Below are 26,653 nucleotides of genomic sequence, written 5' to 3' on the forward strand. Positions count from 1 at the left end.
TCTCAGGAACTTTTTTTGGAGTTAGCTTGTAAAATATTTTGCTTACATTCTCTCACTGTTTCAGGTGCCCTTGTATAAAAGTGAACACCACTATTTTACCAGAAATTACGGTAACGTCAGGTAGGTGCGTTGCGTCGGAATGTACCATTTCGCTAACACACCGGGAAGGATTTTGTTGTGACAGCGGAGTCACAACCCGGTGGGGGGAAACGGTAAGGAGACAACCGTAGTCTTTCTTCTGTTTAATTTAAATAAAACCCGCAGTTGTCAGATAAAACTGTAATTCAAATGCATGTATAGGTTTATATGTTATACATGACCGAGTCAGTCAAATGTATATGAAAATGAGAGTTTATCATTCCGGACGTGCAGGTAGTACCACCATCAAAGTATCTTAAGCTAGCGAATGATAGCTATCCCTGTGATTAATCTAGCTAACTTGGCTAGCGATACCAGCTAGCGTTAAATAGATAGCAAGATATTTTCGCTTTATCATTTTACATCATCGCTTTCGTAGTTGGTTTTCCATCACACAAAGCCAAGCGTTAAAACTAGCTGGCGGGTAGACGTTAGCGGTAGCTGCGACTGCTGCAGTTGCATTTTAAAGTCGTGACTGTCCGTGTCAGGATGGATGATATTTCAGTCCCCCGGCCTAACTAACGTTATCGTTCACAGTGCTCCTGCTGCTCAAGATCTCCAACCACCTGCGATATTCGGTTTAAAATAAAATTCGCTTGTCATATGCGTGGGCCTTAAACATGTCCGTAATATAGTAAGTAGTAGTACGTTAGACTGATTTTGCAATCTTAGTTTTCTCGTCAGGCCGGATCACGCATTTGTTGCTGAATAACATGACAGATGTCTTAGTAGAGTAGGAGATTAATTAGAGAATTAAAAATGAAAACCCAAATATTGTATTAACTGCAGTCAGAGTGGTGTACAATTATTCATACATTGTGTTGGTAACGTATTTACATTTGGTTTAGTCACAACGTTACATACAAAATGTAATAACTCTATAAACGCTACAGGCTCAGATCTTGGTAATCTCTCCAACAAATTACAGATGTTGTGTCTGATTGCAATGTCGCTTGTCAGATCTGTTGTCGTTAATTGTCTTTCGTTTTGTTTTTTTGGTTTCCAGGTCATAACATAGGTTTTTTCATCTTGGATCAACAATGGCCTTCAGCAAAGGATATCGCATTTACCACAAGCTGGACCCACCCCCCTACAGTGTCATAGTGGAAACTAGGACCAGGGAAGAATGCCTCATGTTTGAATCAGGGGCTGTTGCTGTTCTGTGTAAGACATTTTGTTTGATTACTCTGTAATAAGATATGACTTAAATACTCTGTAAACACTTGCCCCAGATAAGGATGCTACAGGGGGACTACAAGACATAATCCTGGCCACAAGTGATGGATGTGATTTTATGCTGTGATTAGGTCACAGGCTACATCTAACTTAAAGTTTTAGGAAAAACACTGCCATTATTTCCCTTACATTGTGTTGCTGTTGTTTGTCTTCTAGCGGCAGCAGAGAAAGAGGCCATAAAAAACACGTACAGCAAGATTGTTGATGCCTATGGAATCCTGGGTGTCCTCCGCCTAAACCTGGGTAAGCTAAAGAAATATCTTCTCTATTCATTGCTCCTTGTTGCAGAAGTGTCCTGGGTCTGACCCTTAGGTTCATGTGTGGCTGTAAAGGCCCTCTCGTTTGTAGCCCTGTCACTTCTTACTTATAAGCTGCTTTCTCCTGTCCTCCATATGACCTTGAAGGCTCTTGTTATCACAACAAGTAAAATGCTGTGTAAAAGATTAAAGCTCAGACTTATAGATGGCTGAGATTTGACTGGCTGGGGACTTTCTGTAAATGAGTGGCATCAAGGTTTAATAAGCCATTTTTCACACAGTCTCTTAATGTTTTATTGTATTTTTTTTTGTAATGCAGTGCTTTATATCAGTCAGCGTACTGGTTGCTTCCATCATTTTTTAAGGATAATTTTTCATACTAATACTCCACCTTAACTTCTGCAGGTGACTCCATGCTCCACAGTCTGGTGGTTGTGACAGGATGCAGCTCTGTGGGAAAGGTGCAGGATTCTGAGGTTTTCAGGGTCACACAGACAGACTTTATATCACTGAAGAATGATCCAGGAGATGAGGACCGGATCGCTGAGGTGCGAAAGGTCCTAAACTCGGGACACTTTTACTTTGCCTGGTCTGCAACCGGAGTCAGCATGGACTTGAGTCTCAATGCACGTCGCAGGATTCTTGAAGACACTACAGATAACCGCTTCTTTTGGTAAGAGCATGAAATGATGACTTTTCCAGAGTTGTATGAAGATTAATAGGCTAGCATTTGGCTTTTAAAATCTCTGATGTTGTAGATATGAACTAAATACATGATCTGCAATCTTCAGTCTTCCATTTGTGGTGAAGTAGCTTCTTATGAATCTGTGATACTGGGGCCCTGTGATTTGCAACTAAGGTGTGAAAATGAACAGTTCACACTGAATTTCTTTGTGTGTTTGCTGTTGATTCTGTCTTTATGAATAAATAGGAACCAATCTCTGCACCTGCACCTGAAACATTATGGAGTAAACTGTGATGACTGGCTGTTGAGGCTGATGTGTGGTGGCGTGGAGATCAGGACGATCTACGCAGGTCACAAACAGGCCAAGGCCTGCATCTTCTCTCGCCTCAGCTCAGAGCGAGCGGGCACACGATTCAATGTCCGAGGAACGAATGATGATGGACAAGTGGCAAACTTTGTGGAGACTGAGCAGGTGATCAGATCTTTTCCAGTGTTACGCTGTTTCTCTTTTTGTTCGTGATGTGTCATGATAAAAAGCTGGTGATTAAAAGATCAGTTTGATGCAATAGTTTTTTCAGTTTTAGTAAATTAGATTCAGTGTGTTTGGTGCATGGCAATTCTCTGGCAGTGACAAACATATTCTACCACCACTCAGTTTAATATTTATTTATGCATTTGTTCGTGGAGTCACATGACCTTGGTTAATACACTCTATTTAAATACTGGTTATCTGTTGACTGGTGAAACACTATTGATCCAACAGTTAGTATCACAGTAAAATGATTCATGCTTGCTTCATGTTCAGCAATAATAATTATAGATATACAGTTAATATTAAAATATAAAGGAAAACCAGCAGGATGATGGTGATAATAATATCTCAACACACTGATTCATTGGTGAAGGGCCCTTCATTTAGTAAACTTCAGTTGAGTCAGTATTTTTATTGCTGAGTCAGCATATTGTCTGAAGACACATATTGGAATGTGCAAGCTTAAGTTTCTGCTCTTCTTTGTGGAGAATGACTCAGTTGGCATTTTCCCTTTTTAAAGTTCCTGCTTGAGGAAACAAACAGAAAGCTACAGGTTGGAAACAGTAACTGGAACTACTACAATTGCAATCCAGTGTAATGCAGTACAGCTACACATATATTGGCTGCCTAAAAGTCTGAACAGAAAGTGGTCATTAGTGTTGTGGTAATTGTAGGGTTTTTGTGTTGGATTATATTGGATTGTCAGCTGTTCTGGTTGTTTTTGCTAGCCTTTGTGGTGTTGTATTTACTTGTCATGGAGGAGTTAACATGTTGTCTCTTCCCTATGTCCTTTGTTTACAAAGGCTATGTTACTTTCTATGTTTTTCTTCTTTTTTGATTAAGTGCTCAGTTGTGTTTAGATTCATATGCTTTTATAGGCAGCTTTTTGTTTGCTTTTTTGTATATCAACTGCAAATTAGTCATTTCTTTATTTTAAATTGTGATTTTTAAGACTACATCTATGTTTTGTCATATTGCAAATAAACTTGATCATCAGATTTTCTTTTCGTTTTATACAGGTTATTTTCCTGGATGACAGAGTCTCATCCTTCATACAGATCCGTGGGTCCATTCCTCTTTTCTGGGAACAGCCAGGAATCCAGGTAATGGAAACAAAATTTATCTCATTTAACCAGGCTTGAATATTGAATATGAGGTTTTCATATATCAAGCCACATTAAGTAAAAAACACAGTCTTTGTCCCTACCATTTTGTAAATGCTACAGTTATAGATGAGGCTCACCCAGTCTGCACTCTTAAGTGTAATCACTGAACTTTAATGAAGCCTATGTGTGTGGAGTTCTTCAAGATAAGAAAAAAAACTTTCATTAAAATATATTGTACTTGTCATTTGTATCTGTTAAGGCAGTGTAAGGGGAATGAAAAGTCTCCTTGCAATTAAACTGGACATCTTTATCCCATTTGTAACACTTTTTGTCCATGCTGTGTTCAGAAAAAGTCCATTAAGGGTGTTTGGTTGTACCTGAATGAGAATCGGCACCTTAATGGACTGGATGAGAACCCCCACCTGGTACAACCCGTTTTCTGTTGGTTTTTTTGGCTCTTTGTGGTGCTGGCGCTTTAATACTGCGGATGGGAGTTTCTCTGTGCAATGCCAAAGGCCAGGAGTGAAAACCGAGGCAATCCTAATATGGATTTTCATCCAGATCCCATACACAGGACCTGCCCAGAAAATGTCATTTTGGAGGTTTAAAGCCGGAGCTAGGATCACCCATTTAATGCACACTTTAAACAACATCACAGGGATTCTCCTGCCCTTGTCCTGACATTGCACAGACTGGTGGATTAGATCAGACGTGGGGGAGGTTAACGATAGATATAGCGGTTGGTAAAGGGCATTTTTCTGTTTTCCTCAGCTCCCAGACTTCTTTGGTCAGGTGAGAGCCTGGTCTGAAAACATCCCCCAACCACTTCCCTCCACTTGGAGCTGCGAGTGTTCCCCAGGCAGCTGGATAGGTGTTGGCTGATAATATGGAAGACTGAGCTGTTCAATATTTTAGAGGGCTAAGGCAAGCCAAGACCATATTAGTCACCTATTCAGTCCACTAGGTCCTTGGTTTGGTCAAAACACAGGGTAGTTGGCTCGGGGTTGTTTTCAGACAGAACTGTAGCCCTCCTGCTTTTAAGGCACTCTTTTAGCTCTAAGACCCCTCCACCAACTGTGGCTTGTAGGCTTACTTTCTCCTCCCCATACTCTTGAATTCATTCCCTGAGCAGGACAGATAGCTTCGATTTTATCAAGAAGAGTTATTGATATTTATACAGTTAGTCTGCATTACAAATAGTTGTGAATTAGTCTCTGAACCGTAACTGTAGAACAGTATCATGAATCCCTGCAAGGTAAGATGTAAGTCAAAAAGGTGGTAGGATTGCCCCCTCTTAGTCGGGTAGTTGCTAAATATTGTTTAATCATCTTATATGGTTGTTTTCGAGAGAGTCATTTGTGGAATTAATTATTAGAGGAGAATGATAACTTGTGGTCACCTTTTTAATAAGTGCTAGATTTTTAAAAAATCCTTCTGAACAACTGCAAGTTTCATGAAACATGCAACCTTGAAATATATTGTGGACATTTAGGCTAGTAGTATAGAAAACTCAAAGTAAGTTAGAAGGATGGTTTGACCAGTTACACCGGTTGTTATCTGTTGAGCTGGAAGAGGTTTTTGGAAGTACAGCTGTAACCCGAGTCCTTTCAGATGCCATCTCAGGAAGTTATTAAATATGCATAGAATAGACCTTCACAACAGTAGAGAAAGGAAGGAGTGACAAAATGGCAGCAGCATGGAGCAAAATGTCTAGTCCTGCCAAAGTCAGGCCCAGCCACAGTAGGCACACACAAACATTTTAAGCAGATGAATACGAAGCAGAGGAAAAGATTAGCAGACGGTTCAAAAGAAAGGCAAAGACAGGAATGGGAGTTGTAAGGAAGGAAAAACCCTGTAAGGACACAATGAGCCAAAGTCACTCATGAGATCTCACTAATGTTCATAGAAAATGTAATGGTAATAATGAATGACTGAATGGGTGCATGTTGCTTGTTACCTGAACAGAGTGACCAGTAGGACAAAGAGGAGGCAGAAACAGTATGGGGTGGTATTTGGTTTAAATCTTTTTCAGTTAATAACTCAGTTAATATAATAGGCTTTTAGAGACATGAAGAGAAAAGGTTTAAAAGGCAGGTTGAAAAGGGGAAACTAAATGAAAGCAGGGAGTGTTTGTCCACAGGCGGAGACAGGTAGGGAGCAAGTAAGGACCTGCAGTGCAGAATGAGTAGGTTTCCATGTAACAGGGGCCTGTGTCCTGCTAAGCCTGTCAAGGCTCAGTCATATGTGGTCATGCTCTTTGGTGTTTGTCATGATTCAGCCAGCACCCTTTATTAGGAGAATTATTTATTACAAAGAGTTACCATTAAAGGTGTTGGAGAGATGACAGGCAACAAGATTTCTCTTCTGCGCAGTGTCTTTGTCTCTGTATAAACAAATCTCCCCATGTTGCCCCTGTGTTGCTGTTGTCCTACCCCAAATCTTTTTTTCTGTCTTTTTTTTTTTTTTGGACATTATTAAGGTCTCATTTCCGCTGTTGAAACATTATGTAAAACTTTTATCACAAATCCATTCTTCATCACCAGGTTTTCTGGCCATCTGCAACATGTGTGTGTTTGCACAACTTTCCATTTTTGATCTTTACCAAAGAAGGACACCGTGACTTGTCTCTTTTTTGTCTTTTCTGGCTGTCTCTACCCTGTAGGTTGGCTCTCATCGTGTCAAACTCTCAAGGGGATTTGAGGCAAACGCGCCAGCATTCGAAAGGTAATTAAAATGTTCTGTGTAGTGTGTATGTGTGCGTGGCAGTCTCCAGCTGCTTTATCTGGCCTCCACCAGATTACCACTCCTCAGACGAGAATAGGAGACACCATAATATTATGTCTCCTGCAGTTACTGCCCGAGCTACAATAGAGAGAAGCTTTCCAGAGTCTAGAAGGAGAAGATGTTAACTGAAGTCTGTCCTCAGAGGCAGGTTTATTGCAGGGAACAGAAAAGGCACATAATTTGCACTTGATTATCTGTCGACCTTTGTAACCTGTATTTTATATTTATTGTAGACAGTATCTTTGCAAGTCCTTCCTTGACTTTTTGAACATCTCTTTTGGAGGTCAAATTATTTTATTAGTGTGTTTAATGTGCATGCGTATTAAAGTAAATGGAATGGTAAATGGATTGTACTTATATAGTGCTTTTCTAGTCTTACAGACTTCATAAAGCACTTCACACTATAAGCCACATTCACCTACACATTCATACAGTGCTTTTCTAACATACTTACACATTCATACACAATTTGGGGTTCAGTATCTTACCCATGGACCCTTCGAAACGGAGACCGGAAGAGTCGGGAATTGAACCAATTAAAGCTTTTTCTACAATGAACAAACAATGAAAAACTATTGAAATTCTTCAGTGACAAATAGGTGCTTCCTAAAGTGAAGTCATCCACATTTTTATCTACAACTGATCAAAACATAGAAACGTGTAGTTTCTTTACAGAAAGTATTCCAATGTTTGCAAGTCCTTCAACATCATTTTAATCATAAACGCAGACAGATATCAGTCTAATATAAAAAAAAATGATTTATGTAACATCATAAACATAAAGTCTGTGAAAAAGCCTCAAAATCAGTGTAACTTTACCTTAAACATTGAATATGAGGATTAATTCATTTGAATGAGATTTTTTTTTTTAAAGACAGAGACACATTACAGATGCTAGGTCAGCAGCAGAGCAGCATCCTTTAGAACAGCTAGTTTACTTTAGGACACTTAAGCCAGATGCTCTGTCACTGTTACTAAACGCAGACAAGGAAAGATGATCACCCTAATCACTGTGCCACACCTTAAGGACCGTGCCTGGTTCCATCCTTATCACCTCTCTGTAGCCACCCTATCAGTGTTGTAGTAGCCGTGCTGTTCACTCACAACATTTTTGCTGGAAAGCTATGAAGACAACCAGTGGTCCTTCGATTTCCAGACATCTTGAACTATAGAGGCTGGACTCAGCAGGGCTGAGCTCAGTATTTATGTCAAGCTTTCTTTTGCTTATTAGTATCTTGAACGTGTCAAGACAAGCATGTCAGTGGGGAAAATGACAATTTTTCTTATACAATACTAATTGTGTACAGTCTAAGTAGTTGGCAGTGCTACTAGTTTTTCTAATATCTTTTCAGAGGAGGAATGATGAGTCAGTCTTTGTAATATCCAGCCAGTTTTCTGCAATAACAGCCAAGTGTGTCTCTGCCGACACTTCAGCAAAATCGAACATCTTTTTATAAACACATAGCAGCCTGTAGCTCATATCTGCTTTTCTCCCTGCTGAATGGTGCTGCCTTTCTATCCATATCTATTATAATATTTAAACCAGCTCTATATAGTGGCTCTAGAATATTTATAAGTATCCTGGCTTTGCACCATCCCTTTATTTTTCCCACCAGACCCCATAGCCTCATAAAAACAAATGTGTTCCTAAGAAATTCTCTTTGTGAACACCTTCTTGCTAACGGCTCTGCCCGTTAGCAGATGTTGATGAAACACAGACATCATGTGTGTATAGTATTTATCAAGCTTAAGAATTGGTACAAAACATGAAAACTCTACTACAGTATACATTTAGGAAAGGCTAGTGTTGGTAACCTACTAGTCTGTGGTGCAATTTTAACCTATGCACTGCATATTATTTGACTGTTTATGTGTTTTCCAGACACTTCACTGCACTGCGGAGGTTGTATGGTAAACAGGTGATCATCAACCTGCTTGGGAGTAAGGAAGGAGAACACATGCTCAGCAAAGCATTTCAGGTGAGAGGAACCATTCTCTGTCCTTTCACAATAACATGCAAGTTATTATCTGATGCTTCTAAGATGAAAGAAGTAGCTGAGATCCCACTGACAGCAAACGATGTGTGTCAGAACAGATGCTCCCTTTATTCTCTTCGTAAACCCACACTCTAGTGAGGAATTCTTTTGAGTATGTGTCTCAAGACAGAATGCATCACTGTCCTGCTGTTTCTTCCAGCTGTCAAAAAGTGATGTTTTTACTCAATCCCTGGTTCTTTATCCCATATAAAACACTTGCTTTAAATAAAAAAAAATGCATTTCCTGGTTTATCATACATTTTGTCTCAATGTAGGATTGAGTGCAGTACCACAAAAAATCCAGGGCAGCTCTTCATTTCACTTGTATGTTATATATTATGCTTTGTAAGCTATGGGCTCTTCTAAACATCTAGCATGTGCTCTAGGTGTTATATTAGCAAAGGCAAATGTATTAGCATGTTAGCTAAGTGGTAAATATGTTATCTATTTGGCAAAACTTGAGTTTTAGATCTTTGAGTGTCAATCTTTTGTATTACCAAGTAAACACGGTCAGTGGTTTTACCAGATGTCAACATGTGTCCATGTCCTGAAACATGACCTGCATGTTCTCAGACTACAATCAAAGATTTCCTTAGAATTGAAACCACTTGTTTTGCATTAATGAATGCAAACTATTGTTGCTTGATAGGTACAGGGAACACACCTTGCATACAAAACCCATTTGCATTCAGTATGAATTTCTAGGTTAAAGTATTCTTCCTATCCCTGTCTTTTTCAGAGTCATCTGAAGGCATCAGAGCACGCAACAGCAGTGAAAATGGTGAACTTTGACTACCACCAAAATGTGAAGGGAGGCAAGGCAGACAAACTTAACAGCATCCTCAAACCCCAGCTCAATAAATTCACAGATGAGTGTGGGTTCTTCTACTACTCGGGAGAGACGGGCATCGCAAGGTGAGAATTAATACAAACTTTTATGAAGTAGTAGTAAATCTAATTTTTGTTATTGCTTCTTAACGTCTTAACCTGTTTCAAGGACTCAGGGTGGGACCATCAGGACCAACTGCCTGGACTGTCTGGACAGAACCAACAGTGTACAGGCCTTTTTTGCCCTTGAGGTAGGAGTCTGACAGTGTGCAGTAAGCCGTTGTTTGGTTTAAACATATAGTGTTTGCATTTCTTCAGTCAAAGTCCATTGCCTTTATTGATGATGGGTTTTAGTCTTAACACATTGTTCCTCATCACCCCAGATGCTGCCAAAACAACTAGAGCAAATGAGTCTGACAGAGAAACCCCAGCTGGTAGCAAGGTTCCAAGAGGTTTTTAGGACCATGTGGTCTGCCAACGGAGACTCCGTCAGTAAGATCTACGCAGGCACTGGTGCCCTGGATGGCAAGGCCAAGGTACACACTGTGGAGACACTAAATACACACAAATATACAAGTTCATAGTACAACATTGTAGGCACAGTAGTTTATCAGAGTTGCATGTGAAGTAGGATTTCCATGATGTCGTCAGATTTTATGAATTTCAGCACCTGAATACTGATGAGGTTACGTACAGCTCTATCTGTTCTAACAACATCCTCCTTATTGTTGCTATTGGCTGAGCACATGAAACAGCGAATGACATAATTGGATTGAAGGAACTTCATCAGACTTCAGAGTTGAATATGTTGTATTTTGTAGTTGCTTGTTTTGCATTTTGTTCTCATGAAGCAAAATGGTTTTGACCTGAATAATTGTTAGATCGTAAAAGATGTAAAGGGTGGACTTTTAATAAGCAGCTCAAGAATAAATGCTCGTAACTGAACTGAAAAACAGAAAAATAAAAAAATAAAATAAAGCTTTTAAGATATCATAATTAAGTTTTGCCACTTTAAACAAAACATTTTTTCAAATGCAGTATTTTCAAATTAACTTCTTATATTTTGGTACACTAAGGCTGAGAGATGTTCATAGTGGCTCTCATTTGGTCCTTTCTACCCACTACCTGTCACTTACCTGTTGACCAGCTCATAAGTCATGAAAGAGGAGACATTGATAGTTATTATTTATAGTAATTATTATTAAAGTGCCAGTTTCATGGCACTTTAAAAATAATCAGAGCTAGTTGTGCGTTGTGCATTGTGACAGAGTTCTGCATGATCAGTCGGTCCCTTGTGAGTAGAGTTGTGTGTTTCTGTTTCTTAACTCTTGTGTGCTATCTCTTTCTGCTGTTCTCTGGACCTCTCTACCTGTGTGGTAAGTTAACAAGTCAGTTGATGTTGTTTTTTGAGCTGTGGGTCTATTTTCTGGTGCATTACTGATTACAGTGTTAATGGGTTAAATGATGATAATATTCACAGAAATCTAGTTCTCATTGCCCCTTGCTTGTTGAGTGATCATCTGCTTACTGTGGTATCAAATCCAAGTGGTACCCAAATTATCTGGCAATATCTGCTGTCTTGTTTATGGAACTTGGAGGAACCAATCAAAATTATTGCCTCGTGGCAAGAACTCAAATCATGTTGCACATCAATCAGTGGAATTTTGAAGTTGCACCTTCTCTGGCAGTTTTGATCCTTCCCGGTCAGTTCAAAAACCTATATTTCTTTTTTATATTTTAAATCTTTATCACTGAAGTGATTCTTCTTTACTTCTCTTCTATGGTTGGAGTGTGAAGTACAGACTTTTCTTTCTAGTGGGGGTGTAGGTGATAATTAATGTTGGTTGATGTAATTGTTTGTAATTTTGTGTGTGTGTGTCTTTTTCGTAGGCGGGGAAGCTAAAAGACGGAGCTCGATCAGTGACGAGGACGATCCAGAACAACTTCTTTGACAGTTCTAAGCAGGAGGCTATCGACATCCTGAGGCTGGGCTCCACACTCAACAGTGATTTGGCGGACAAAGCTCGGGCCTTGCTCACTACTTCAAGTCTTTATGGTAATTCTTTCCAACTTCTGTAAAATTACACATTATTTAAATGAGTCAGCAGATCATATCTTAGGTAAAATTTACTTACTTACTTTACTTAAGAAGAATAACAAATGCTTTTTTTTTCTCCATATTACAGCTTCTGTATTTTGTAATCATTGATCTAATGTCCTTTGTGCGCCATCATGGAATTGTTTGAATATTTTGACAAGTTTTGACCCATATCTGATGTAATCTAGTTAGCCAGAGGCGACACTGCACAATGGAAGGGTTTGTCTGTGCCGCGTCAAGTGGGAAGTGTAATCTCCATGTGTCAGCTCTGTGTCCCTGTTAGATTAATACTGACCGACTGCTCTGCTAGCATTATCTGTTAAAGCGCTGGTTAACCCGCCCTTCTCTCCCTTCTCTCTCCCCCCTGCTCTTGCACACAATCTTAGTCACTGAGCCCGTCTTACAATCAGGTATAGTAACTGATAGACTGCCCCCAGTGGATGGATCCTTCCATCCCCTGTAGTTGTCCTTTCATCTGTGTTTGCTACTCATTATTGTTCATTCATTTATAATCCAATGTTGGTCGTGGTTTCGCACTGTGTCTGTTGCATATTATCAAGCCCCTGCAACAGTGACTAAAAGAAAGAAGATGCTGAATTTTGCAGTGAAATTTAATATTCCTTCAAGTCGAAATTTAGAGGCAGAAATGAACCATTACCAAGGTTGATTATTGGAGTTTTTAATCTGTATTTCAGCAGCAGTGCTGATTTACAACCTTCCTCCCATGACCCATTTTTCTGAACATTGTTGTGAACTTCCTCTGTTGTATTAGGATGGTCTCCCATTGATTAGCCTTTTCCCATTTTTGTGACTTTCGTTGTTTCGTTGTATGCCACCGTTCCCATAGACACACAAATATTCAACCAGGTTACACTCTAATCATAATCTCTTCCCATCTGCAGCCTCCCCAAGAGTATTGCTGGGAATGTGTCAGAACTACCATAAATACACGAGGCCCAAGCAGATCCGGGTGTGTGTTGGCACCTGGAATGTCAACGGGGGTAAACAGTTTCGCAGCATTGCTTTCCGCAACCAGACACTCAACGACTGGCTGTTGGATGCTCCAAAGAAGGCAGGACATCCTGAGTTCCAGGGTATGTTGGTATTTATTTATCTGCATTTACTGCTAGTAGATGTCGTCTTTGGAAATGTTTCATTCATGTATTATGTTTAATGATTTACTAAGTAAAAGATGCAGGGATTTGAAGTTTGAATCATCAGGGAAAAGTTAATACATGCACTTCCATCTCCTTCAGTAACTGCTTTTAAGCTGCTGTCCAGGGAGCTAAATGGTCAAAAACCACTGACACCGTCCATACTGTGCTACCTGAATGAATTTACTAATGTGAACAAGTTAAAGAAACATGTACATTAAAATAGAGTCTGTAAAAGAAAATTTTACTTACCGTCATAATTTTTGCTTTTTTTTCCTATAGGTTAGGAAAAAACTTTACCACTAATAAAAACTTATAATACATCATAATCATTTTTGATCCGGCACTTGTGTTGAACATTGTGTATTTATTTTCTCTTTACAGACACCAAAGCCAACCCTATAGATATCTTTGCCATCGGTTTTGAGGAAATGGTTGAATTGAATGCTGGCAACATCGTCAGTGCCAGGTATGTCTGCAAGATTCTAGCCTGAAATAACTGTCACCCAGAAAAGTCAATGCACAAGCAAAGATACTCTCCTCTGGACTCTAGGACATAAGGTGTTCTTCTGTGCTCCACACAACCTGCTATTTTGCTTATAAAAGATATTATATCATTATAAAAATATTTTAATCACATGAAAAGGGATACAAAACTTACAGTATGTAAAAGATTGAGAAAGAAGGTTGATTTCAAAGGTGACCAGTATCTGTTTAGGTCTGATCAGACAAGCCTAATGTGACTTACCCAGAAATGAGTTCTTTTGAAAATATGTTTTGAAAAAGAACAAAAAGGATTTTGTAAAATTTTGAAATTTAAAAAGATGAAATGTTTATATTTACTGTGATTTTATTTCTTGTATTGTTCTGTTTCAACTCTAAAACACATCTTTCGGTTCTTACCTCAGCACCACTAACCAGAAACTGTGGGCAGCTGAGCTCCAAAAAAACATCTCCCGGGACCACAAGTATGTACTGCTTGCTTCAGAGCAGCTGGTGGGAGTTTGTCTGTTTGTTTTCATCCGCCCACAGCATGCACCTTTCATCAGGTATGAACTGCACACATTCTCATTAGAAACATATAAAATGATAGTGTAAATCACAGGTGTGGCAACAGATATCATCTCCATCATCATTCGATATGTTTTCCAGGGATGTAGCTGTAGATACTGTAAAAACCGGAATGGGTGGGGCCACAGGCAATAAAGGTGGTGTGGCCATCCGCCTGCTGTTCCACACCACCAGCATCTGCTTCGTCTGCTCCCACTTCGCTGCTGGCCAATCACAAGTCAAGGAGAGGAATGATGACTACAGTGAGATCACACGCAGACTCAGCTTCCCCATGGTAAAAATGATGATGATAATAATAATAAGAAAATAATAATAATAATGATGATAGAAATAATAGTGCTTTGCAGTAAAAACAAGACATAAAAGTAAGAAATCAAAAACAAGATAAATAATTAAAACAATTACAACAAAGACGGAGGAGAGAAATGGTTTCTGAGTGGGATGACCTCATCACTGCGGACACCGAACGGGCTGTAGAGGGGAAGAGGGAGACTTTTACAATCCTTAACTATAGACACCCAAGGGGAGCAGGTTAAAATCAGGCTAGGGACATCAGTGGGAGTCGCCATAGCTTCAGAAGCCACATTCAGATATAGGATGTGTCGGATTTGATTAGCATTAAAAACCGCTCCTTTGGCTACCATCCAGTGTTCATAAAAGCATAAAGTGCGTTAAAATTAAGTAAACACAGTTGGTAATAACAATGACATTAACAAACCGCATCTGTCTTGTCCCTCAGGGTCGTCTGCTATACTCACACGATTATGTGTTCTGGTGTGGAGACTTTAACTATCGTATCAGCCTGCCCAATGAGGAAGTAAAAGAACTCATCAAGCAGCAGAGCTGGGATGCCTTGACAGCTGGGGACCAACTGTTGGACCAGAAGAATGCTGGTTTGGTAAGGCCTACACAACACGTGCATTAGTAATTGTTAATGAAGTTTCACTTCCTCTCAACAGAAAACTGTTTACTATGATGTGAGATCATATGAAATCACTGGTTTTATAGTCCGTATGTATGCACAAGTAAAGGGTTGATGTTGCACAGCAGAAACACACACACCCAAACCTGGTGACACATTATTTAGGTTTTAGCTGATAATATATTCTCTTTAAATTTCTTCCACAGGTCTTCCGAGGTTTCATTGAGGGAAAGTTAGATTTTGCTCCCACCTACAAGTATGACCTCTTCTCAGAAGATTATGACACCAGTGAGAAATGCCGCACACCAGCCTGGACTGACCGCATACTCTGGAAGAGAAGGAAGTGGAACTTCGACAAAACAGGTGAGATACAGAGACACCGCAGATAACAGGCTTATTTATCCTGCTGTCCTGTCTGCCCTCTTTGGTTCAACACTTGCGTATGATAATAATAAAAACTTTAAAAACTACAGTCCTGAATCATAAGAACACTTTACATCTGTACATATATGCGTGTGTGCATGTTTTGCAGCTGAGGAGATGAATGTAGTAGGTGCAGCTTCTACATCTGTGGAGAGTGAGGATGATCCAGACTACCCTTGGAGCCCCGGCACTTTGAAGTACTATGGCAGGGCTGAGCTTAAGACCTCAGACCACAGGTAACTAAAAAGATATATCTATAAGAGTCAAGGGAATGGATGATATTGAATTGATATTTTACCACAGAGGTATAATTTGCTGCATTTACTTTTTATGGCACATCTGTGCTTTTGATAAATGGACCCAAAACCTCTTTCTGCTTACCTTCTTTCTTGTCTGTCTGTAGGCCTGTGGTGGCAATAATGGATGTGGACATTCTGGAGGTCGACCCAGAAGCTCGGCATCAGGTCTACAAAGACGTCATCGCCCTGCAGGGGCCTCCTGATGGCACCATCTTGGTGTCACTCTGCACCTCTGGCCCTGATGACTACTTTGATGATGCACTCATAGATGAACTGCTGGACAAATTTGCTAATTTTGGAGAGGTCATCCTCATCAGGTGAGTTTGATATCCAAACATAGACAGACATCAGTCACCTTTAGATGATTAGACTTCATTAACAGTGTCCTTGTTTGCTGCAGGTTTGTTGAGGAGAAAATGTGGGTAACCTTCCTAGAAGGTTACTCTGCTCTTGCTGCTCTGTCTCTCAGTGCTTCTACTGTAAGTCATCACTAATTAATCTTAATTACTTCCAAGCTTTAAAAATCCTCCCATGAGTCTTAACATTAAAAACATGAAATGTGCATCCATCTCTATCCTTTAGCCTCAGTCACAATTTGTGTCTCACACAGAAACTGAAACTTTTTTATCAGTTGTATATCATAGTCTCTTCTTCTCTTTTTTCCCCTACATCTCTGTAGGTCCTTGGCAAGGTGATTGATATCCGCCTGAAGAGTCCAGGCTGGATCAAGAGTCTTGAGGAGGAGATGAGTGTGGAGAGGATCTGTGGAAGCATCCCCACCTCAGCCAGCTCCACTCTGCTTGCTGAGGACACAGACATGGGTGACGACGATTATGATATGGAAGGTGAGTAGTTACGGACATGTAATCCCAGTCTTTATCCATAGGAATGTATATTTTAATGTCAATTCATGTTTATGCTCAAGGAGATTAATTCCTGCCCTCATGTGTCCTGTACCAGGTGATGTGGACGACGAGGTGGAGGAGATCCTTCCCCAGCACCTACAGCCTGGAGCAGGTACTGGCCCTGGATCCTCTCCTCTGCCCTCCCCCCGCAGTAGCCCCTGTCCCTCCCCCACCCACGGAGAACCTTCAGCCCCCAGCAGGCCTAGTCGTGGATCACATCCTTCCCGACCATCACAAGGTGAGCGCATCATGTGAGGCGTCACACACACATGAAATCAGGTTACTTGAAAGTACAGACCAATCCTCTGCTCAGGTTGCAGTTTCTGCCTGCTTGAATATAAACTGTAATTTTGCTCTGTTTGTAATGCATGGAAGCAGATTTAAGTCCATCATCACTGAGGAGAGAATTCCCAGGTAATGTAATGTGTGAGGATTCAGTCTGTGTTTAGTGTTAGAAAGCTTGTGGTGTGTCTTACAGTAAACGACTTGTTTCCTTGAAACTTGTTTTATAGTGCAGTATTAAAATGTGTGCAGTGTTAGTTTCATCTTTCCCTTGGTTGACACTGAATCACAGCTGTGCACAACGACCGAACTGAAGGATGTGGAGAAATATGAGGTTTAAGACATTAAGTCAGGCTCTTTTCCAGAGAAATTTGAATTTAGGGGAAACGGTATGAAAGTACTTTTATCTATCTCACATTAGGCAGTTTCATTTTTCATGTGTAAATTTGCTTCTCTTTTATTTTTTTTCATTCCCAGGGCCTCCTGTTGATTTCCAGCCTGGTGCCCCTACATCGCAAAGTGTGGAACCCAAACGCCCGCCTCCCCCTCGTCCCAATGCCCCCCCAGCCAGACCAGCACCCCCTCAACGTCCACCACCACCATCAGGTAAAGTGTCATCCTTTACCGTCTTGCATACAGTTGATTAAAGCCTAATTTGAATCTCAGAATCACATTTGAAGTGTGGATTTTCAGTTGTTCAGAATGGCACAATGTGAGATACTTTAGGCAGGTGTTAACATTTTCACCTTTATCCCACTGCTTCGCCTCATTCCTGAAGGAGGCATGAGCCCTCTGCCTGTTAGAAAGGACTCTGCAGGTACAGTTATTGCTGTGGAACTGTGTATTTATGTGCTCACATCGCTGAAGCATTTAAATTAGTGGCTGCTACTTTCCATCTGACGCTACACACACAGAAGCACATTGCATTAGTGCTGATCCTGTAAGCTAAGTTATGAGTTCTTTGTATTGTATGGAGCTGCAGTACTCATTTCAGTTCAGTCAGTGTGCAATACACCAAGAATACATCCATAACTCCTCATTGATAATCCAGCAAATACATACTGTAGCTCAACTGTCATAGAGGTGTTCCTGAGTTTGTGAAATCTGACTTCATACATGACTACTGATAGTCAATGGGAATAGTTCCGTATTCACTTCGCTATTGAGGTTCATTCAGCCCAATAGGCATTTGCTTCGGAAAATGGCATTGTCACTGGACATTAAACATTAGCTACTTTTACAAACAGGAAGAGAAGTGTATTTATTTATTTACTGAAATATCCACATGATATGAACCCATGAATCTCAGAATATTTGATGTGGAAATAGGACATGCAGTTGCTGATTGATGCTTGATTTTAGGGTACTAGATTAAGTACATGTTAATGAGGTTTGGATTTGATTTTGATTGATGCAAGCTCTTATGGAGAAAATGTGGTTGGCTTTGCAGTAATATTTATAACCATCCCTTGTGGTATACATGTAAACACTGTGTACGTGTCATTATTAACTGTCCTAGACATTGTTACCCTTATGTGAATTTATTTCTTGTGGCAGTAGCTGATAGGTCATGTTTTTTTATTGTACCACCAACACTGCGACTAAAATCTTTTATTGTAATCTACTGTTTTTTATGTTCCCTCCTCTACTTTATTTTGAAAATACTGTTTCCCCTCTTTGACTTCAAGACTGTGGCGAATGTCCCAGCCCACTGCTTGGTAGGAGAGGCAGTGAAGGTAACTGGCCAGGCGGTGTGTCTTTAAATGTCATCCGATCCCTTTAGTCTTACACCCCGTCATCAATGTTACTGATGCTTTTTTGACATTGATGGTTCACTGTTGACCAATTCAGCATCATTGTTGGCCATCTTAGTCGTGTGTGTGAGTGAGAGAGAGAGAGACGTGTTTAGTAGCCTGTTTTAAAAAAACTTATTTAGCTTATTTAAATAAGTTGGGAATGCAAAAACCCATGAGGTTAAAGGGCTAGAGGGACCAAATATACACTAACAATTACTGAGGCAATTCAGACTTTTCCATCCAAAAGACCACAGTTCTTCTTCCCCATTTAATATTCAGTGATGGTTATAAGTGTGATACGTCCCTACCAATTAGTGTCAAGTGCATTTTCCCTAATGACATATTTGTAGTGGGGGCAGGATGTTTCAAACCATTTGACTCAAATGGTTGAGGAACAGGATACCCCATACATGTGCACGGAAAAAAATGTTTATTTAGTGATTATAGTCTTTTCATAGGGGGAGATAACGTGAATTAAAGGAAAATCTCTTTGGTAAACCCTTAAAATGGGCATTACGTCAGCTCAGCTGCAGTAATGCACTATGATTAGTGGGGAAAAATCCTCAGGCAGGTAAATAATCAGATTCACAGCATCTCAGACTTCACTGCTCTGCTGCACTATTACCACCATACGCTATTCTTAGTGCTTCTTGTAAAGTGTTGTTATTGGGAACATCTGTTTCCTGTGACTAGTATTCCACTTTGTGTATAACAGTAATGTGGTTTGGTTTCCTTTGTGCTGCAAAGGACCAAAAAGCCCTGCTCTTCCCCGGTCAGATGCTGCCGCAGGTGAGTGCCACAAAGCATGATGCAGCCTCACGTAGCTTTAATGTATCACGGAAGACAAAGGATTGTTAGTTATGTAGGTTTGTATTTGTCTCATGAAAGCTTTGTATGGAGTTTCCCTATACTTACTGGGAGTGATATGGGGATGAGATTATCACTCTCTGTCTGTGATGATCCAGCGTTTTGTGTTTATGCCTTCACACAAAATAAGCCTGCCCCAGGGGGAGGATAGGTTTTGGTTGCGTAGTGACTTGGCATGTCTTCACCTGATCCATTTGCATAGTCTGTGTGTGTGTGGTTAGTTAAATCCCTCTGTCACAGTAAGGGTGTGTGTATGGTTAGCAGGGTTGCCTTAAGTTTGGTGACTGTACAGTGAAGCAGACATCTAAGAGGCGTGGGAACACGTTCGCAGGCTCTGAGAGGAGGTCAGCAAAAGAATAGTGAAAGAAGAGGTGTGTGCCTTACAAGCTGTGTGATGTGCAGCTGGCTCAAAGAACAAAGCCTGCCTCTCTTCCACATCTCCTGCAGCTCAGGAATGACTGAGTCATCATTAATAATGAAGTCAGGAATAGGGAATTTGGATTGTCATAGGTTGGGGCAAGTTTGCAGTGAATGCATGTTTGATTTAGTACAGTACTTGTAAAAGTTATTGCTTTTCATTTCATTGAACTGGTACTGCTCCTGCTATCCTTACATCTCTTCCTAGGGGGCACATGTTTAATACAAAATAGTACAATTTGCTTGCTGTCGTTGTTGCTAATGTAGCGGGTTTGTTTGTTTTTAACTCTTTAAGGTCGAGGCCAGGCAGCAGCGGGAGCTCCTGGACCTGGAGGTGCTCCTAGACCGGTGAGATTACAAATCTAAATATCCTTTTCAAAAGGGTGGTGACTATTTTTTTTTACTTGTTTCTAATCAACTTCTTAATTTCTGTCTATTTTATACTCCCTTCTCATCTTCCAGAATGTCCCTCCTCGAGCCGGGGTGATCAGTATGCCCCCACAGTCTCGCCCACTGCCTCCTTCTCACCCTGGAGCACCCAGACCTATCCCAGAAGTGCATCCCGGGGCCCCGCGTCCCATCCCAGACACCCATCCTGGAGCCCCACGACCCAGTGCCCCGACTAAACCCACTGACCTGCCTCTAGGTATTATACTAGATTATCAGCTCTAGAATCTTATTAGTGTGATACAGCGAATTTAAGCTTTAACTGTTCTGCTTCCTTCCCTCAGGACCACCTCCTATGGGGCCCCCTGCAGTGAGACCCCAGGCTCCATCATCGATGCAGCCGCCCATGCAGCCCCAACATGCTGCTCCCTCAGTTCAGTCCCAACTCCCACCACCAATGCAGCCCACGCTTCCAGCTCCTCTCCTGCCACAGCAAGCCCCTGCTCCTAAAGCAGGGCCTCCTCCTGGTGCTGCTGCTGCAGCTGCCCCCCCTGCTGGGCCTCAACAGGGTTTAGCCTCTCCTAAACCCCCGCCACGTTCCCGCTCCTCTCACGCTCTGCCGCCCGATGCTGCCAAGTCTGAGACAGTTCCAGCTGCACAGGTTAGTGCCAATTTCCTTTTCATTAAATTATTGGAATTTCAGCAGCCGAACAGAGAACACTAACGTCATTTTTTATTCATGTAGTCAAGACGTGTACGACAGATTCTTGCTCGAATTCTGCTCATAAAAAATATATATTTTATGCCTACTTATGACAATTGTAGGAGGTGAAAAGAGCCTCTTTCTGCCTCCTCATCAGATGAGCTTAGTTGTCTGTGTCATTCTTCCTGCTTTTGTCTCTCTGATACATTTGTCTCTCTCTCACAAGCTGGAGAAGCCCTCAGGGTGAAAGGTACTTGATATTAAACCACCTCTTTGTCTCATCCTCCATAGCACAACAGTCCTGCTCTGATGTTATGACCTCTCATGCATTACATCCAGTAACCTCCTCCTCTCATGTTGTAATTGATTTTCCTTCCTTTTTACCTCTCCTCCCCAAGTTACTTTAACCTTGATGTTTTTAGTCAAGGCCATACATTGTTTTGTGTTAGGACCACAAATTGGATCATTATTTGTGTTTGTTGGTCAACATATCAAACAATAGATAACATGAAAAGAAAAAAAAACTGATAAAAATGTGATGTTTGTTGTTGGCCATTTTCCCCTCACTAGTCCTTTCATATCTGCTCACTGGGGTTCGGGTCTTTCAAATGAGCATATATGCAATGACCTCATTTGATTTCACTTTTTGTTTAATTTGTATTATTTCATTCATTTGTCGTAGAGTTAGTGATTGTATGTGGATTGTGATACATGAATCAGTCGTCAGCAGTAGTCAGTGTTGTAAACATAACACAATACATGTTTGGAAGTGTTTTAAATGAGCCACATTAAAGGTACCCTGTGGAGTTTTTGACCACTGTTGGCATTATGGATCAGTGTTCTGATGAGCAGCTCCCCATTGCTTTTATCAAATCAAGGCGGAATACGTATGAGCATGTGGGTGGCTCAATACAAATGTGCTGACTGCAGAGGGCGATAATGCAAATGTGCAGTGCATGTTAGCCCTAAAATGCAAAAAGAGGGAAACATCTAAAGTGGTTTGACCACCAGCTGTACATAATCTAACGAGTTGTTAGCTAGGCCTGGTATGTCCAATTGCCCATTGTGATAGAACTTTCCATATGAATGACAGTTAGCCCTTTTATACAGAGATCCCACTATGTTGCAACTAAGAAGACCCCACGTTATGCCGCCTTTGCTTGTTTACATTGAACCAAACAAGCCGTCATAGTGCTGCCTAAGTGTGTGTTTTTTTTAAACAGCATGCCAGGCGCGACATGTAACAACAGCATCTGCGTCCTGACTGCTCACTAATGTAAACACAGATATAAACAAATGCAAATTTCGAAATAGTCAGGAATGAGGAAGGAAATGCATTTACCACATTTGATACACACAGTAGTAATAAACACTGAATTGTAAGTATGTAATATTTGTTTACGAAAAAGCTCCACAGGGTTTCTTTAAATTTTGTTTTGAGCCACAGAACATACATTTTAAAGAGACTTATGCTCTAATAGTTAGTCAGACACTCTAATATTAGCTGATGGTTCTTATTTTCACACTATCTTTGTTGTGACAGCTGAATGGCATTTTCTTTGTTTTGTTCCTCCGTAGACAAATGGACTGAATGGAATCCAAAGAGAAGCACAATGGCAGCCTGACCCCTTCAACACACTTGCACCTGATATCCTCTCCTCTTCCTCCACCTGGCACACCACCCAGTCCCTGACCAGAGGCTCCTCTCTGCGTGCCCCCCCCTCCGTTCCTCCATCTATGTTTTCCTCCAGCACTCTCCCTCCATCCTTCTCCCTCCAGTCCTCCGTTCTGTCAGACCTGCAAGCACTTGGTTCATCCTCCTCTTCCTCACTCTCCACCCCGTCACCGTTCGCCTCCTCCCTGCTCCCGCCTCCTCCAGTCCCGTCTCGTAGTCGCTCGCAGGAGACACTGCGTGCCTCCCCTGGCCTGTTCCCAACCGACCCGCTCCCTGCCCGACCCAGCAGCACCAACCCCTTCACCGGCCCACTCGCGCAGCAGCATCAGCAGCGCCGCTCGCTCACCCCGGACTTGAGCACCCAGCGTCCCGGCCCGACGGCAAACCTTCAGAGGACAATGTCTGCTCTTACTCAGCCACTCATCCCCACCCCTGCTCCAACAGCGGTCCCTGCAGCTGCACCCGCCACCCAGCTCCAAAGGACCACGTCCCTGTTTGGACCATCATCTACTCTCAATCCTACACTTGCTCCTCTGCTCCCCTTCGCCTCTGACCCGTCCCCTGCTCCTGCCTTGCCTTTGGCTCCTCCCTCCTCCATTCCACCTACCCTTGTACCTCGCAGTCAGCCACCTCCCCCAGGAGGGAGACCAACCCAGCAGTGGGTCACTTTTGATGATGATTTGGATTTTCCACCTACGTCCAAAACACCACAGAACCCCAACAGTTCCCTAATGCCCCAAACTCAGACTCAGCCTTCCCGCTCTGTGTTTGACTCAGAGCCCAACTGGTTATCCACAACCCCTTCAGTATTCCCCACCCTCCCTCCTCCCATTCCAACCAGAACTGCAACCGGTAACCCCAAACTACCAGAGGGACCCAGTGACAGCTGCTTCTTCCCCAGGGAGTCAACAGAAAGATAGGACCACCATTAATATGTAAAGGGCATATCCAGATATGTATAGATCTATGACAAATGTGTATATGTGTTTGTGTATGTACAAAAGAGACAGTATTTAAGAAGTATAGACCAATCCCCTTCTGAATCACAGGAAAGGATTTATATCTGGAGCAGTAACATGAGAAGTGTATGAGCCTAAGTGTGTGTTCTAACTTTACCACAGAGATATTTGCTTGTTTCCTGATATTAACATTTATTTTAATATAAATTGTTCTGATGTTTATTTTTATTTATGGCGGCAAACGTGCCTGTGTCTACAGTATATACAGTTATACAAAGTATATCTATACCTACGAATCATGTGTGTGTAAGCACCTGTGCAATTTCAAGACACGTCTGTGTGGCCGTGCAGCACACTGCATGCGCCTGCGAGGTTTCACCTTCATCGGTGTTACCTTTGCATTTGCTAACACACTGTGGTTCATATCCCTCATTTTGACTGATCTGTACATTAGAGCGGGATCCTCTGAGTAGTTGGTAATCTTCTATTTTCTCGGGTTCGTCACGTGGTAGAAGGCTATGCACTGCAGGTTTTACATTTGCCCCCCAAATTTGCTGCTGTAAACAGCAATTAGAGAGTGCTTTGACTTGCAAAGAGTTTATTGTAAGTTTTTTTTTCTTGTTAGTTTTAGTTTGAGGGGTGCAAAGTCAAAAGTCATATTGTGTGCTTGTTTTTACCATGAATGTACTTTATTTTGCACTGGGTTTTGTCATTGCCTCCTTGCTGACACCACAGTGTGAACAACAGCAGCATGAGTCAGTGTCATAGTCGGTCAAACCGTTCACTGCCGCAGGACTGACACTCTGTAATATCATCTCATCCACTGAATAGTAAGACATTTTGTTCTCTATCCACTCTGTCGTCATTCTCTCGTCTATGGGCCGTTAATGCTTAGCTGAATATATTTTGTAGCTCTATATCAAAACCTATACATAGTGATTATGTATAAATGTATGTTTTCAATATTGAAAACTTCTGGCTTTATGTGTGTGTTTGTGATAACCGTAACAGTGGTTTGCACAATGTAACTGATATGCACTGAAAATGCTGTGTGTGCTCTCTTGGTTATATTCTTGTTGATGGCAGAGTGACAAAAACGAGAGCCTGCGGACTGAACAGATGAGAAGGCGTTTTGACCTTTCCACCTCCGTAGTGTTTTGATCCTTCTTGATTTATCCAAAGCTTCAAACCATACTATTGTAAATTCATGAGAATGTGCGTGTGTGTGTGTGTATATATGCTTCTGTTACTCTTAAGTACGAAGATGTGGTTTGAGTCTCTTATGCATGGCATCAAACATATGCCATGCATAATAATAAGAGGGCACATTTTTTTCTTACTTCCACTTTTGTTTATTGCAAAAGTCATGCTTTTAATTCCTAAGAACATTTACTCTAAATAATCTGTTGTCGATACTGTGGTGAGAAGTAATGTGTCGTATTTGAGGTGCGTGTCGCCCGTTGTTGTGTTTGACAGTGTTTGTGTTTGGATGTGAGTGTGTGTGCAGAGTTAACAGTGGGATAGCAGAGCTTTTCCCCTTGGAGTACATACAGTGTGTTTGCTCTCAGGTTCTGAACTAACAGCCACTGTATTCGCTCACTCGTGGCGGTTACTGTATTTCTGCACTTCAACCATGGCCACTGTATGCGAAAATGTAAACTATACAACACAAAGGACCCCCCCCACACACACACACACACACACACACACACTATAAGCTCGGACCCAAATACATCACCAGATGACATTTCCAGTTGGTGGTTTGTTGTGTCCTTCTCACACATTCCAGACAGTAGTGTGATTTGAGTATTGGGTGTCAAACTCCTCTGTGTTTGCAGATCCTCCAGTCGAGAGTAATTGTTACTGAGCATGGCTGATTTCTGAAACATTCTTAAGGTGTGTGCGTGTGTGTCAGGTCAGGTGATGTGTCAGTATTTCTTTCTTCCTGTACTACCTACTTCACTCTTTCACCGCTGTTGAGTTTCACAGGTCAGCATCAGTGTCGACAGTGATGACGAGCAATAGTCTTGCAAAAGGATCAGTGAGAGTACAATCCTCCCTAACAAGGACACATGCCAGCTGTTGTAGACTAATCAGATGTCGTCCCCCCCAACCTTCACAAGTTATGTAACAGGCTGAAATGTCTTAAAAAGCATCTTTGATGGTTCATGGAGGATAAAACATGTGAACCAAGAAAGTACCAGCTAAATTACGCTTCCGCGCTCTGTTTAAACATATGAATATGAGTAGAAACTGTATCTGCATTAACAGTAGGTGACTAGCCAGCGCTTTGTGTCTTGTCATGTTCAAGATGAGATTTTATAGGAAACAAATTGCTCCTTTTGTGAGGTCGGTGTCCCTTTTTATGGCTATAACCCATAGTAAATAAGAGTCTGTGTTGTTGAACATATTCTGTACGTATTAAAGAGAAAACATGAAGCTGCGATTCATGTTAATATCCAACGTTCCATATTTTAAGTGCACAGCTGATTGTACATTTATGTATGAAGCAGTTTATGTTGTATGTATGCAAAAATAAATGTACGTTGACCTGAGTGTTGATTTTTCTCTTTTTTGATTGCACACGAAAAAACACACACAGACGTTTTATCATCTATTTGTTAATGGAGACATTTATGTTTGTACAACAAAATTAAATATGTAGTCTACCTGCACTTTTAGCTAGATTTAGGCTATGGATATCATTTCCAAATGGCACCCAGGCACTAATCCAAAACCAGTGAAATCATCTGTATCATTGTTAAATTTTGAATCTGTATTTTCCTCTTTTAGTCCACATATACAACCTAAATATTCATCAGATATTTGTGTGTGTTTATAAATATGTTTTTGCCTCTTTCTGTCCCATCATCTTTTTGCAAATGTTTCAAACTTCTCTACATTTCTCAAATGTATTATTATATTATGTGACAGGTTGACAACAAATATCACTACACCCCTTGTTAATATATATATTTATGGTTTTCCAACACAAACACAATGATGTGACTAACTAAATTATTGTGTGTACAACTAAGTAATATGTATTAAAGTCTTATAGTCAACTTAACACTAAGTTATTAGTTTTCCAAC

General features: G+C 41.0%; 1 protein-coding gene across 4 annotated transcripts; it reads left to right on the top strand.

The window, feature by feature from the left end:
* Positions 1 to 62: 62 nt before the first annotated feature.
* Positions 63 to 26,115, top strand: synj1 (synaptojanin 1). 4 transcript variants are annotated; one of them, XM_087172994.1, is made up of 31 exons: positions 63 to 212; positions 1,145 to 1,302; positions 1,531 to 1,617; positions 2,037 to 2,304; positions 2,563 to 2,788; positions 3,868 to 3,951; positions 4,302 to 4,379; positions 6,617 to 6,678; positions 8,621 to 8,717; positions 9,514 to 9,689; positions 9,772 to 9,853; positions 9,986 to 10,138; positions 11,493 to 11,658; positions 12,087 to 12,110; positions 12,603 to 12,794; positions 13,239 to 13,323; positions 13,763 to 13,903; positions 14,007 to 14,199; positions 14,665 to 14,823; positions 15,054 to 15,210; positions 15,380 to 15,506; positions 15,674 to 15,886; positions 15,970 to 16,048; positions 16,249 to 16,414; positions 16,530 to 16,712; positions 17,234 to 17,362; positions 19,300 to 19,341; positions 20,132 to 20,184; positions 20,299 to 20,482; positions 20,568 to 20,884; positions 22,505 to 26,115. In XM_087172994.1, the coding sequence occupies exons 2-31, from the start codon at positions 1,179 to 1,181 to the stop codon at positions 23,519 to 23,521; spliced, it is 5,064 nt and encodes a 1,687-aa protein (XP_087029120.1). In that variant the 5' UTR covers positions 63 to 212; positions 1,145 to 1,178; the 3' UTR covers positions 23,522 to 26,115. The 4 variants fall into 4 exon arrangements, with proteins under 4 accessions (XP_087029120.1, XP_087029121.1, XP_023258324.1 ...); XM_087172995.1 differs by lacking the exon at positions 12,087 to 12,110; XM_023402556.2 differs by lacking the exon at positions 4,302 to 4,379.
* Positions 26,116 to 26,653: the final 538 nt, after the last annotated feature.

Source organism: Seriola lalandi, unplaced genomic scaffold, assembly GCF_002814215.2.
Source record: "Seriola lalandi dorsalis isolate HSWRI2012SDOR001 ecotype SW California unplaced genomic scaffold, Sedor1 jcf7180002053944, whole genome shotgun sequence".
Lineage (NCBI taxonomy): Eukaryota > Metazoa > Chordata > Actinopteri > Carangiformes > Carangidae > Seriola > Seriola lalandi.

Excerpts from the sequence above, each read along its gene's own strand:
- synj1 (XM_087172994.1), top strand. The coding sequence starts at position 1,179 with ATGGCCTTCAGCAAAGGATATCGCATTTACCACAAGCTGGACCCACCC. Across the intron at positions 6,679-8,620 it reads AACGCGCCAGCATTCGAAAG|ACACTTCACTGCACTGCGGA; the intron begins GTAATTAAAATG and ends TGTGTTTTCCAG. Across the intron at positions 9,690-9,771 it reads GGAGAGACGGGCATCGCAAG|GACTCAGGGTGGGACCATCA; the intron begins GTGAGAATTAAT and ends ACCTGTTTCAAG.